This window comes from Phyllosticta citribraziliensis (assembly GCF_038025025.1).
Source record: "Phyllosticta citribraziliensis strain CPC 17464 chromosome Unknown J3D65scaffold_9, whole genome shotgun sequence".
Lineage (NCBI taxonomy): Eukaryota > Fungi > Ascomycota > Dothideomycetes > Botryosphaeriales > Phyllostictaceae > Phyllosticta > Phyllosticta citribraziliensis.
In genome coordinates, this window is record NW_027117346.1 from 1,036,523 (window position 1) to 1,050,184 (window position 13,662).

Genomic DNA, 13,662 nt, shown 5'->3' on the forward strand with positions numbered 1-13,662 from the left:
GTCCCAGCCAACTGTCCTCCTAACGGTTTGAGAAGAAGAAGAAGAAGAAGAAGAAAGGGGGTGTAGAGAAGCAGAAGGTAAATGCAGCCGTCACGTTTGATGCACCCATCCAGTCAGTCCACCAACCCAATTCGTTCCATGAAGCGCAAAAAGACGGCAGTCGCAAAAGAAGGAAAAGAACAAGATGCGCCCCGCGCCCGTCCCGCACAACGCCGCGCGTTTTCAACGGGACAACATAGAGAAGCGTTCGTGCCAAAGGGCCCTGTGTCCCGAGGAGACTCGGTGCTCAGGCAACGCGCAAGGAGGCAGGCAGGCTACGAAGGAAGCAAAAGAAAGCAAAAGCCTGATGGAGAAGAAAAGAAAAAGGGAACAGAACACACTCCAGCGCTGTGCAAATTACACAAAAAGTATAGTCTGAAAACACCCCAGGTGGAAATGAAAGATGAAACCGCTGGGTATAACTCGCTACCACTGCTGTGGGAAAGGGGAATACAGATGAAGGAAAGTTATAGGTGAAAACAAAAAAGGCGATATCTGGAGAACGTTAAGTATCGGCAGAGCCGATTGTTTTCGTCGGTATGCGACACGTGTCAGTCATCCCTTGTCCACAGCGAATGACTGCTCCTTGAGCGTCGTTGTGACCACAGACACCTCCGATCCCATTAAAAAACCGTCGAATCATTCTGCACTTTGACCGGGCCCCTAATCTTGAGGCCTGCAGGAACCTGTTCCAATTCACTCTCATCGGCTTCATCGACGCGATATGCAGACCTGGGAGCTGCATTGCTACCACCTCGCATGACCTTGGCTTTGGACTTCCGCGAATCTCTCGAGTCATCGTCTGTGCTCGGCCGGCCATCCGATCCCGTCGAAGTGCTGCCATGCGAATTGCTACGGCCGAAGCCGAAGCGGCGACGCTTGGGGTTGACGGGTGGCACAGGAGGAGGGTCCATCATGCCGTTTCGTAGGCTGGCACCGGCAGGAAGCTCAATCGTGTCGACAACCGAGGTAGACGAAAGAAACATGGGTTCCGAGATTATGGATTTTTGAATCGACTTCTTGCGTGGCAGATCCGTCTTGCTGCGGCTCGATGACTGCATTGGGACTGGAGGGGGTGCGCGATCCGGGGCAAAGTCAGAGATTTCGGGAGGAAAACTGTTGATTTGGGGCGCCGAGTGATTTGGCTGCTGGCCAAACAGTGACTGGGGCTTGCGTGGAAGAGGGCTCGGTGCCAGAGGAGTACCACCAGGTGAGCGTCCCGTGCCCACGTAACCCCTGTGAGCATTCATGCCGGATGGTATGGCGGAACGGTGGCCCTGCGCAGGCCCTGGACTGCGAGCCGGTCCCGGCGGAAGCATAGACGTCTGCAAGGACGTCTTGCTGCTCTTGGGAGCGATTCCTCGGGACCCCGGTGAACGCTCGCCAGACAGACCAACTGCAGGTGAGCTTGGCCGAGGGTCCGGAACAGGCAGAGAAGCGGTAGAAATCTGGTCAGGGACAGGGGGTAGATCAGCTTCGCTGGGACGAGGAGGACGGCTCTGCGCGCGGCCCGAGACAAGCGATCCAGAGCGGCTCCTAGGGCCGCTGGTGATGGAAGAGGACCTGCTCTTGGATGCTCCCAGGGTCAAACGCTCCTCAAAGTCGCGGCGATATCCGTCATCCGGCGAACCAATAGGCTTGGGCGACCTGCCAAAAGGTCGATTCCACGTGTCTTCGCTCGTGCGGGCCAGGGAAGCAGAGCTAGGACTTGCGAGGCCAAGCAGTGCCGTCGTTTTGGACGGACCCTGCCGCGTTGCAAGAGAGTCGCGGCTCGTTTTGGGGCGCAACATGCCCAAGGCTTTAAACGCTCCTCCAACGCTAGGAGTAGGGCTACTAGAACGACTCTCAGCCTCGACCTTGTTACGAAGCGTTTCCTGGATTGCCTTTTGACGCTCCGCAAGCTCCTTTTCAAATGCCGCGCGCTCAGCTTGTGTCGCATGGCTGACGTTGCGGTGATGCTTGCTGCGCGTCTCTGACTCGGACTCGGAGCCTCCCCGAGCGCGAACAGGTTCCATCTTGGCTCCCCTCATGGCCCCAGGGCCTCTGTTGGTAGTGTCGATTGGGCTGACCGAACTTAGACTATCCACGTCGGCGTAGCGGTCAATATCCTCCAGATCCCAGGGATTCGAGTGGCTATAGCTCGACGTTGCGGGAGTGTCAGACAGCTGGTTTGCGCGACCCTTGGGTGATTTGGCGTCTGGCTCCGGGCCGTACAGCGAAGACTGGTCGCTTTGAGAGCGAAGATGTTGTCGAATCATTCCGCTCAACCCTCCGGCTGGGCCCAACGTGGGCGAGTCTACATCAGTGGCATCTGACTTCACAACAGTGGAAATTGAAGATTTGCCCTCAGAGTCCACAGGTGAAGTCCAGCTGTTGTTGGGCTCCTTCGGGTCTGGCTTGGGTGATGTCAAGTACTGGGCTCGCATAGCTGGGTGCTCCTCAAGGTGTGGGGAAGTGAGCGGAGGAGAGAGGACGCCAGCTCCGGGAACAGTGACAATGTTTCTCGGCGGCGTATATTTCTGGGACATAGTCGAAGGAGTTTGCTGCGCGGCAGGACGAGGCGCTTGCTCTGGACTTGAAAACTGCTCACTGTCACTGCCCCCCGACTCAATCGGAGACATGGGCCGCTCGTCTTCACTATCAGCCGTGCTGGCTGCACGCATTTTGCTAGCAGCCTTTTGGAATACTGAAAAGGGTGTTGGTTTATCGTCTTCGTCCTCTTGTGCCTGTTGGACAGGTGTAGGCGGGAGATTCTTAGTCTGGATCGGACTCGGAAAGGTATTGCTGGAACTAGTTCCAGGACGACTATTACCCGAAGGACGACGACTGTTCGCAGCACGACTGCTCCCAGGGCGACTGACTGGTTCATTAGTCGTCAATGGCTGCAAGGGAGCAGGCGGCCCGTTGCTGGTACCTGGGCGGCTGGCGTGGCCTGTGCTAGGACGGCTGGCAGGTCCATTACTCGTACCTGGACGACTACCAGCAGCAGACCCGTTGCTCGTGCCCGGGCGACTTGATGTCTCAAACTTTTCACGCTTTTCCAGGAACGAGCGAGGAGGCGCTGACGGGGGTGACTGATCAACAATCTCGAATCCAGCAAGCTCATCCTGCAGGGCGTCGAGTCGTGCCCGGGCACTCTGAGCCTGAGTCGTCGGTGTCTTAGACCTCTGGGGCAACGATTCCGGTGACTTGGGCTGTGGGCTGATTGCGGGTGGTGCTTGCCTGAGAGCTTCGGCTGCCCTCTCTTGGTTGATTTGCCTCTGGCGCTCCAAGTACTCCTTTTCGTCAAACCTTTGCGCGGGTTTGTTGAAAGCACCCATGGCCGTGGCTTTGCCGCGATCATTTGGGTCGATAGCGCGAGAGAGGGGGCTATTCTCGTCCGAAGGCGTAACTGGCATGAAGGGGCTAGTTGGGGTGCCGGCACCTGGGCTCGAAGTACCAGAGTCGCTGTCCACGATGCTATGCACAATGGCGCGGTTGTGTGCAATGGCAGTCGGGGATGGACTTGACGGCCTGAATCGATTGTTGTAGCGCTCATTGAGATTCGAAGTACTTTTGGCTTGACTCAAAGGAACAGGTCTGCCACCTGCGCGGGAGTTCAAGCGGCGCATTGCCGAGTTTTGCTGTTCCAGCATACTCCGATCCAGCCCCACCTCGTAAAGGCGTTTATTCTTGGTCCCTTGACGCTCGAGGCCTGGAGAAGGTATTGGAACAGCGCTCGCGCCTTGGGATGCTCCCTGGGATGCTATCGAAGTGGCCGCAGTCGAAACGCGCGTACCGCCTCCTGAGGTGGTCGAAGAATTGGTCCCTCGTCGGCGCAAGGAGCTCGAATATGAAGAGTTGACCTTGTCATCCGACATGTCCTCGTCGACAAGGCCATCTTGTCCGGTCAGCTTTTCTGCTGCTCTCATTCTCTGCCACGGCGACAATGTGACGTCCTCGTCGAAAACAGTACGATTACCGAGGTAGACCCGCGAACGGCCTCCAAACATGACGTTGCTCTCACCTGGCCGAGGCCTTGACATGATGCTGCCACTCTTCATGGATGCTCCGTCGTCGGAGCCGTAGCCGTCGGCCGAGTCGTGCCTGCCATAGAATGTGGGCCGACCTGATCCGGTGATGGACGATACCTCGGCAATGTCGCCCAAGTTCCCCTGAGGAGTATATCCAAAGTCGCCCAGGCGGGAGGTGCGTTTCGGATGCAAGACGCTGTCGTCCATGGCCTTGCCCATCAGAGATTCCGGGTTGTCTTGATCTCGGAGCATGGAGAAGCGTTTCGACAGATTCGGCATAATCAGGCTTGTGCGGAACGTGTCGCTGGAAGGGAGGGACAGCTCCATGCTGACCTCGGGCTTGGGCTCCTCCAGAGTCTTTTTGCTCTTCTTACCCTTCTTGGAAGAGAGGAGCCCATTGCCGCCGTCCAACGTCTCCTGGGTCTTTTTGCGCGTCAAGAATCGACTCATGGTCGCCTTGTAGAGGTTAGTCACTCGGGATCTGTCGGTGGCGACGGGATCGCTGCGCGTGGAGCGAGCAGAGTCCTGCGAGGTCTTTGCCGCGAGTGGAAGCGGCATTGGCGCTCGAGGGGTGCCCATGGCGCAGCGAGAGCAAATACGTACAATGTCGGATTATGAGCGAGTGACAGACAGGAACGAACGGGCGCTGCGGGGAGCGCGAGCTGCGAAGTAGACGTCGATCAATGGGCGGGCTCTGGCAGAGCAACGGGTGGATCGGACTTTTGGGGGAACCCGTAGGAGACATACGTGTACTGGGTGGTGTTTATCTGGAGAAGGCGTGACGTTGCACTGCAGCGGCCATGCAGCTGTCTTGTCGTGTCTTGTCGTGTCGAGTCGAGTAGGGTTGGGGTCGTGTCGCGACGACTGGAGGTCAAGGAGCGGAGTCGGGGTAGATCAGACGGTGGTGTTGGGCGTTTTGGCGTGAGGAGTGGCGCAGTCAAAAAATTGGGGAGAGAAAAGCGGTCGTCCTTTGGGAATGCGTAATGAATGGATGTGCGAGGATTAGCTCGCGACGGCGCGAGGGGCGGAGGGGGGCGAGTTGGAGCGACCGAGGCGTCGAAGTAGCGAGCGGCGAGAGAAGGACGAGAGGCGGAGAGAAGAGACGCGGTGGATTCGAATTCGAATGGAGTGTGGATTGGAGAGCAGCGAGAGAAGATCTGAAGCGCGATGGATGGCGAGGGCAGCGTCAATGGTTGACGAGCAAACGGGCTTGATTGGTCAGAAGGCGAGTCGGGGTGGAGGAGCAATTTCGCGGGACGGGGGCGCACGGACACGCAAGGGGGCAGCCCGTCAATTTCCACTTTGGGACCGACGGACTTGGTGAGGTGAGGTGAAGATGTTGAGGGCCAGAGACACAGACAATGCCATCTCTCCACCACATGCCTCTCCATCTGAACTGCAGTTTCATCCCCGCCCGGCCTGCAACTGGAATCCCGCAGACGCGCGCATGAACAGGGCCTGGCTGGCTGACACCTCCTCAGTCGGCACCACCAACGCTCCAGGCCCTGTCGCGTCGCATCCCATCCCATCCCAACCCATCCCATCCTCTCCGTCGATAAAGGCGCCTCATTGTCGAGGTGCTTGTCCCAACATGGGTCATGCTGGGGCCTTCCCGCCGCGGCTCTTTCCTCTTCCTCGGTCGTGGCCCATCTCCCGCTCATCTCCTTCGCCGTACAAGTCGACGCCGCAAGGACCAAAGAACACCACGTCCGCCTATATTGATGTTTCTGGCCTCCTACCCAGAATCCGCATTTCCGTCCTTCGGCGCGCCTTGTGAGACTTTGCACCGAGGCCGCCCGCCCAAATCCCAGCTTCTCTCGGCGCCGTGCCCTTTTTCTTGCGGTTTCATCCGTGACACCCACCAACACTGGTCAGCCCAAAGCCGCCGCATCCCAGCTCTCGTCTCAGGTAAACTCTCCCCCCATTTCTCCTCTCGACCTGCATCATCGACATCACGCTCCACCGCTCCTCAAAACGATCAAAAAGATCACATCATGGTATCCGCCCGATCCACTGCTCCGGCCTTCCGCGCCAAAAACAAGTCTCGCTGCTCGTCGGCACGACAACTCAACCCTCCCGTCACTTGTTTCCAGCGTGCAGAAGAAGCGGGGTATGGACGGCATCAAAAGAAATCTGATCTGGCGACACCCGAATTCCAGTCGCTGTTGCTGTGTGGCTTCGTTTGCGCGCCAAAAAGCCCACCACATGGGCTCACAGACTCATGCCTGGTCACCTGTGGCCATGACTCGGGAACCCCAGATCAGCAGCACGCTCCTCCTTCACGCGTGCCATGGATCGTCATCCCAATCTGTCACCTTCGCAACGTGAACAGAAGAAAAAAGTTTAAACAGACGCCAGCGCTAGTCCTGTCGCTTCTCGCCCCACCTGTCATGACGCCTGTAGGTTCTGTCAAAATCCAGACGTCTCGATCGCTCGTCTCCTGCCGCTCGGCTCGACGAGACGAACAGAAGAATCTGGGAATCCAATCTTACGGCGGAGACCATGTTCGGCCAAATCTACGACACGCATGACCTCTGTCCATCGCGTCGCACCTTGGACCAGCCAACCCCAACATGCTCGCGCCCATGACAATCTGCTGGAGCACCCTCACTCAGTTGACAATGGCAGCAGTGGCGCATCATGAAGAGCAGTAGACGCAGAAAAACATGACTACGAGTGATAAAAACAGAGGGGGCCTCAAAAAAGAAAGAAAGAAAAAATAATGGACCATGGCCGACTCGCACAAGGCAGGATCCTTGCCTGGTGCTTGCCCCTGGCGCGCGTTCCTGCATTAGGCATGCCGCTTTGGTACGCCACGGCTCTCGGATGGTTGGTTTCACAGGGTTCTAGGGTACAACCTGACTACTCAACTAGCCCGTAAGCTTAACTGCGCGGGAGCTAGGCTAGGCTCGTGTATGTGCAAGTCCAACCAAAGGCGATGACTACATCATGGACAGCGAGCTGAGTCTGCAAGCAAGGCGCAAACAGCTCGTGTAAGCTGAAAATATTAGGGTGCGCGTATATTCTCGTGTTATTCTCGTGGCGAGCGCCGTCGCTGTCAAAGACGCCGCCGCCACTGACAGTTCTTTCGCATTATCTGACAGTGTTGGTCAAGGGGCAGGAGGCGTTTGGTGGCGGCGGAGCTTTCGCCGTTGGTTGTACAACGATACCTGGAGCAAACAAGCACGCCTCTTCGGCTGGACCGCAACCCTCGCCGAGAGAGGAAGACGAGGGATCTGCTAGTGCACCACGCTCATCTCCATTGTCTCCATTGTCCTTGCGCCGGCGTAAGGTGACGCTAGCCCACCTGTTGAACAGGACATCCAAGAGTCTGCCACTTGACGTCCGACACTTCTTTTTTGGCTAGAGTTGCAGGTCCCGCCGACGTATCTCCTTAGACCACACCGAAGAGCCTCCATCCAGGTGTGTGCTCATCAGAGCTTTAGGTCACTAACTTCAAAGTAAGCAGCTATGCCCTCATGCAGACACCAAGCGTGCAAAAGAAAACTTTACACAGTTAGCAACCAAACAATCAAACCCCGCCTGCAACACCAAAGTATCTCGTCAAGCCCAATCGCGAGCAAGAGCAATGATCCCTCGCAGTCTTCACACCGCAACAAAAGCGCCGTCACAACAGTTGCCGAAGCAGTCTCCAATCCAGACGCAAAACCCAACCCGCCAAAACCCTGAGCGCCCCCTTGCAAACTTTGCTTGAACCCTGAAACGCAAAACACACGCACCCACGCACGCCGCCAACAACAAGCGGCAGGAAGAAAACAACCTCAAACTCCATGCACGCGCCGTTGACCCGTCGCCTTGGTCTGCTCGCCATCGACTTCGCGCCATCATCGCCATCGCCGGCTGCCCCGGATCACTCCGAACCCGACAGACCCGTTGGAATGGTTCGCTCACCGGCGGCGGCTTGTTTCTGATCGCGACCGCCTCCCTCGCTCGCTTGTTTGCTCGCTCGTTGAAGAAACTAAACTTGCGTCGACTGGTGGCTAGCCAAAGCAAATCTGCGAATGTGAGACAATGGGGTCTGGGCCTGCATACATGACTACTAGTAGGACGGGGGAAAGGAGGTGGTGTGACGTCATTACGCCCCCTCCGGGTGCCAGCACAGGTATCGGAATGCCTAGTCTTAAAAGTCGTGGCACACGCAACGCTGGGAGGAGCCAGTCAAGGCGTATTCACATACACTTCAACAGATACCCAACAGGGAGCATTCGAGCCCCAGTCAGAAGAGCTTTATGGTTATGTGTGCAATGACTTTTGCTACCAAGCCTCGTACGCACAGAGAGGTGACGACCGTATGCATATGATTGTATATACCGGTCCCTGGTTGTAGCTTTTGGCTAGGAGATCTTTGTAGGTGTCTAGATCGGAATGGCTGGCAGACGGTTCTTGCATGAGTGGACTGGAAGTGGACTGGCGAGTCTCATACTTGATCATATTGAACACAAGGTAGGCAGTTATCGAAAGCAAACTTTGATAATACAACTCGTCAAAGTTGTTGTTTTGTCATATATGCGCGCTCGACTCCGCTATATCTTTACCATGAACGCCAATGACCTAAGAGACAGCTAAAAGGAAAATCAGAGCAAAGGAAAAAAGCGCCAGAGAGTGCGTGCGTGCCTGCTTCTTTTCTAGACGGATAGCAAAGCAACTAGCTAGCCCATGGGTGCTCATCTCATCTTGTCTTGTCTCGTGTCAGTCTTTTGATAATCGCCATCAACAGCGGCGCTGCCAACCTGTCGCCTCTCAACTTGTACATCAGAAACAACGCTCTGGGCAAGACTTCAACAACGGGCTCAACTTCTCAGGGAACACTCCCGTTCGACGCTCCTGCAGCCCCAACGAGCCCCTCACAGCTCATCCTTATTTCCATCCTTCTTCGCCGACCCATTGGCGCCGCCAACAGCACCCGGGCCACAGACAGCCGGCGTGCCCACCTCCATGCGATACACGCACTTCTCCTCCTCGCGGACCTTCCAAATCTCGTCATTCTCCGCACAGCCAAGGATGACGGTAGTCATGCGGTTAGGGCCGTTCCAGCAGTGCTGGCCATTCTCGTACTTGATGGCCCAGCGCTCGCCGGATCCTAGGCCGCGGCCGTCCGGCCCAACGTCCTCGTCGACCGTGACGGTCGTGAAGCCGGCAAAGTTGCCCATGTTGACGTGCGCGCCGCCCTTCTTCGGCTTTTGCATCGTCTTGGACAGAAAGCAGTGCTCGTACTCGTACTCGCCGCTGTCGACCGACGTGCAGCGCGACTTGAGCGCGCGGAACACGCCGTCCGGTCCGTAGTCGGTCGTCAGGTCGCTGCTGTGCTTTTCAATCTCCTTTTGGCCGTTGTCGCGATCGCGTTCGGCTGCGTGGAGGCGGTCTCGGGCTTCCTGCACGGCCTTGGTTTCGGAGACCGAGTCGCCGTCCGCGTCCTGTCCAGGAAGGACGCCGTTGTCGATTAGGAACGCCCGCAGAGAGCGCAGCTGTGCATCGACAAAGCTGCGAAGCGGCGCAGGGAGGTAAGCTGTGATGGAGTAGACTTGTAGAGTTAGTACCGAGTTCACCTGGCTTGGGGCAAAAACTTACGGACGTCGACGTCGCTTTCGGCGTCGCGCTCAAAGTCATCCCAGTTCAGGCCTTCAATCTCGGGCTTGAGGAACTCATCCAGATCCCGATCTTGTGCGGCGTTGTCTTCGGCTGTCTTGGAGGCGGCGTAGTCCAACCATGAGTTCACCGCCCTCTTTACACCCTCGTCGTTGAAGTTGGGGTTGTACTCTTCGGAAAAGCGAGAGAGGATGGCCTCCAGCTCCTTGACCTTCTCCCGACTGGCATCCCTCTCGCCCCTGACACGGGTCAAAGCCTCTATCAGTTCGTCGATCCGTTGCTTTGCCAGTCCCGCCAAAACTGCAAACTTTCCACCCTTCTTGCCTCCCTTGGCAATCCTGGCCTTCTCCTGCGCCTCGACTTCTTGCAGCTCCTTCTCCATATTTTCAGCCTTGATCCTGTGGCCCTCGAGCTCTGTTGCCAGTGTCTGCAGCCGATCCTCGACTTCCTTCTTCATACGTGCTGCCTCAGCCACCAACTCCTTCCTCTTAACTCGTGCCGCGTTTAACGACTTTTGGCGAGCCTCGTCATGCTTCCGCCACTCAGCACCAATCTCCTTGCACCGGTCCGCACATTTGACCCCGCCGACCCCCTCCCACTCATCGCTACCATCGCAGCACAGCTCATAATCACAGACACCGTCGTTGACCGAGACGAAGGGAACGTAGGCCGGAATGTGTCCCTTGTTCTTGCAGTAGAAGCCGGGAAGCGTAGTGTTTGGGTCGGCGGAGGAGGGGTCGGCTGAGAGAGCGACGCCGCCAGCGGTGCGAGGAGAGAGAGGAGAAAGGTAAGCGCAAGCACTGGTACCTGGCTCATCACTGCCATCGGGGCAGTCACAGTAGTCATCGTTCAAGCGGGAGACGGGGAGCACGATGCTCGGGTGGGAGATGCAGGCAAACTGAGCAGGGTCCTTGTAATATTTGGCAACTTGAAAATAGTCAGGTCAGTGACTGATGGCTGTATATAGAGCGGCTCGAAAATTGGATGCGGGACGGAGGGGCAGGTAAGCTGGAGCTCCCGGCTGTTTACTTACACTCGGGACCTACTCCACGCGGCCTGGAGCTGCCTTCAGCCGCCCGGGCTGCGGGGGCAATGGCAGATCCGAGGAGCAGGAGAGCTTCGATTGACGTGCTCCTCATCGTGGGACGTCACGGCGGTGGTTGGAAGGAGATCGGGGATGTTTGGGCTGGAGAGGGAGCTGGAGCTGTCGAGGCCAGCTTGCTGTGACGATGGTTTGCCTGGTCCGAGCTTCCATGCGGAGAAAACTGGGACTCGCCTGGTGCAACCACCACGACCACGCCGACCTCGACCACCCATCAACTCCCGATCTGAGTGACAATGAGCAATTGTGGTCCGGGTACTCGGGATCATTCGTTGTCAGGATGCACATGTGCAATGCCTGGGCTCCGAGGAAGCGCTTCACGGAGCGAGGCCTCCTCCACCTGGGAAAGTACCACACGATGGCCAGCTGAGCATGGCAACTATAAAGTGCTCACAAATGCACCTTCCTCCGCTCAGTCAAGCCGATACGTTCACTGACTGACCATCTCCTTCGATGCTTCACCTCCCCTCTCCTTCGTCCTGCAAAGCCTAATCGACGCATCCCTTTCATCTTCATCAGTCGCTGCCTCGCTATCGCTGGTCGATAGACGGTTCACTCATTGATTCGGCTCACATCGACACAGCAGATTTTACCAGAACAGCTCAATCCTCAGCCATGGCTGACAAGATGAACCCGTGGCTGGATCCATCAGCAGACGAGAATGTTGAAGTATCAACGCCAGCCACGGCCAGCGACTCTGACCCCCTGCAAATGACGCCCGAACGCGAGGAGCATGCACTCACCAAAAGCACATCTGACAACCAAACGCGAGGCAGCATACCGGATGAAGAGGAGTTGGACGCTCCAATGCGGTGGCCAATCAGGCACAACTCAGCATCCTCGGACCCAGTTACTCGTGAGCGTCGAGTGAAGAGACTGGGCCACTTGATCGAAAGAGCCAAACACCGCGCAGCGCCTGAGAGGAAACCCTTGCAGACACCAGTCGAGACAGTCCGTGTTCACCGTGTCCATGCCGTGGCAAACCCTGGCAAAAGGCGCACTTCTGCCACGGTTACTCCAAAGCTCCTATGGCTGACAAGACCTTTGGGCCACCACCAAGCGGGAGCGGAAAGATTGCTTCGACGTGCTGGCCGTCACATGAAGCCAAAATCCGGCTCTCATGCGGAGGGCACTTTGCCCATCTTGACGCCTTCAGAGGAGAGTGACCGTTCTCGAATCTCGGCTCCCGAGTATGCTGTGCTATCGCGCCGTGCAAGTTCTGGCGGACTGAGCAGCAGGAGCATTCCAAACATTGAGCCTTTGGGATACAGTCATCGTCACGAACGCCAACCATCCCTTCAGCTCCTATCCGAGGGTTACAGAAATAGAAAGGATAGCCTTTTTGTCAATCCTTCATCATCGCCCAGGTCTAGCATTACTCCATCAACAGACAGTGGCTCGCGTGGCTCGCGGCGTTCTGTAAAGAGCACGTGTGCTGACGTCGCGATAACAAAGGCGGATGTTCAAGCCGTCACAGTCTCGCCTACGCGTGGCAGCGACGACTCCTCTTCCTGTGATACTCAACCCTCGGTCAAGCATGTAGTCGAGTCGGGACATGGCGCCTACGAAATAGTTTGGGACGACCATTCTTCTGCTTTCGACGCAGACGAATCGTCTTCTCGGCCGCGCTCGAATTCAGATCCATGTGCTTCTCGGCCCAGTCTTTCTGCATCGCGACGGGGCTCCTATCATTCATCACCTCCAGGCCTGATGGGCGTCAACACGAAGCTCGAAGAGTGGTGCTTTGCCGCGCGCGAGGCTACCGCGCTTGATCGCACTCGTAGCCATCCCCATTTCCGCTCCTACGTGGAAGTGTATCAAGATCCAGAAGTGCCGACATTCGATTTTGAGGAAGATTCCTCCGAAAACCTCACCATGGCGCCGCCAAACAGCGCGCTCCACTCAACCCTCGCATCTCGTCGAGCCAGCATGGATACAACACCTAGATCTTTACTTGGATCCGCATCTCCTAGCCCTCAGCACACGAACGCTTCCGATTCCGAGACCGAAGACTTATCCGTAGAATACAGGCCTTATACTCCCTTAGTCGACCTGTACGAACCAGAGCTCATCATTCCCAGCGGCTACTATTCGCCGCGCCCAAACAGACGCGTCAGATCCAGCGATCGGCTGAAGCCGCAATCGCGAAGCTTCTCGGGCCTCTCATCTCTTTCAGAAGACACGCACGACCTGCTCTCTGTTCCCCAAACCTACTCATCCAATCCCTATTGCGATACGCCTACGGTGGGCACAACTCACCAACAACGACAAATTTTTCGTCTGCAGCAAGAGCGGTACCCCTTCCTCCCGAATCCGCCGCTTGGCGGTGACTTGCTCAACGCTGCTCACCGCGACAGCATCGTCTTGGCCAAAGACCGCATCCGCAGGAAGCACGCTGCCGCCGCCGGCCCCATTCGCGACCTTCCGATCCCGAAGCAGCCGGGCTCGACTGCGCCCGCATTCACGACTGGCCCGATTATCATCCCCGTTCCTCGTCCCCCTTCGCAGCTTACGTTTGTCGGTGCTTTGAGTCCCATTCCTGATGGCAGTCCGCCGAATTGGGTGAAGGGAATCGAAGAGAGGGCCCAGGAAGAAGAGGATAGGAAGAAGGCGGTGGAGGCGGCGGAGGCAGCGACGCATCAGGACGAGGATGAACTCAAGAAAAAGGATGACGATGGACATGACGATGTGGAAGAAAGTGCTGCTGTCAACGCAACCGAAGGTCAGTCTTAATTGATGGGGCCTGTCGACACTGTGTTGAGCCGCTTTCGCCGGATGAGAAGGAAGTGGCGGCTTGTGACTAAGATTGTTGCCGTTCGTGTTTGGTGGCAGACTGCTAGAATGAAGTATTTTTCCTCTCATGGTGTGCGTCTGGGGCCTCATACCACTCGAGTGATCATG

At 56.9% G+C, this 13,662-nt stretch overlaps 5 protein-coding genes across 5 annotated transcripts; 3 read left to right on the top strand and 2 right to left on the bottom strand.

Moving 5' to 3' along the window:
- Nucleotides 1–662: 662 nt before the first annotated feature.
- On the bottom strand, nt 663–4,502 carry J3D65DRAFT_556952 (uncharacterized protein; the record flags this gene model as incomplete). The annotated part of the gene is made up of 3 exons (XM_066797288.1): nt 663–2,518; nt 2,630–2,883; nt 3,088–4,502. The coding sequence occupies 3 exons, from the start codon at nt 4,500–4,502 to the stop codon at nt 663–665; spliced, it is 3,525 nt and encodes a 1,174-aa protein (XP_066653120.1).
- Nucleotides 4,503–5,408: 906 nt separating this feature from the next.
- Nucleotides 5,409–6,966, top strand: J3D65DRAFT_632353 (uncharacterized protein). Its single transcript, XM_066801009.1, has one exon. It carries the CDS (start codon nt 5,651–5,653, stop codon nt 6,581–6,583), a length of 933 nt encoding a protein of 310 aa, XP_066653121.1. The 5' UTR covers nt 5,409–5,650; the 3' UTR covers nt 6,584–6,966.
- On the top strand, nt 6,775–8,172 carry J3D65DRAFT_700705 (uncharacterized protein; the record flags this gene model as incomplete). Its single annotated transcript, XM_066804083.1, has 5 exons — nt 6,775–6,860; nt 6,895–6,965; nt 7,064–7,339; nt 7,420–7,475; nt 7,522–8,172. The coding sequence occupies 5 exons, from the start codon at nt 6,775–6,777 to the stop codon at nt 7,765–7,767; spliced, it is 735 nt and encodes a 244-aa protein (XP_066653122.1). The 3' UTR covers nt 7,768–8,172.
- Nucleotides 8,173–8,527: 355 nt separating this feature from the next.
- On the bottom strand, nt 8,528–10,925 carry J3D65DRAFT_632359 (glucosidase II beta subunit-like protein-domain-containing protein). The gene is made up of 3 exons (XM_066801010.1): nt 10,693–10,925; nt 9,642–10,586; nt 8,528–9,594 (listed from the first exon to the last, which is right to left on the bottom strand). Exons 1-3 carry the CDS (start codon nt 10,796–10,798, stop codon nt 8,918–8,920), a joined length of 1,728 nt encoding a protein of 575 aa, XP_066653123.1. The 5' UTR covers nt 10,799–10,925; the 3' UTR covers nt 8,528–8,917.
- On the top strand, nt 10,879–13,609 carry J3D65DRAFT_632361 (uncharacterized protein). Its single transcript, XM_066801011.1, has one exon. It carries the CDS (start codon nt 11,377–11,379, stop codon nt 13,492–13,494), a length of 2,118 nt encoding a protein of 705 aa, XP_066653124.1. The 5' UTR covers nt 10,879–11,376; the 3' UTR covers nt 13,495–13,609.
- The last annotated feature ends 53 nt before the right edge of the window (nt 13,610–13,662 follow it).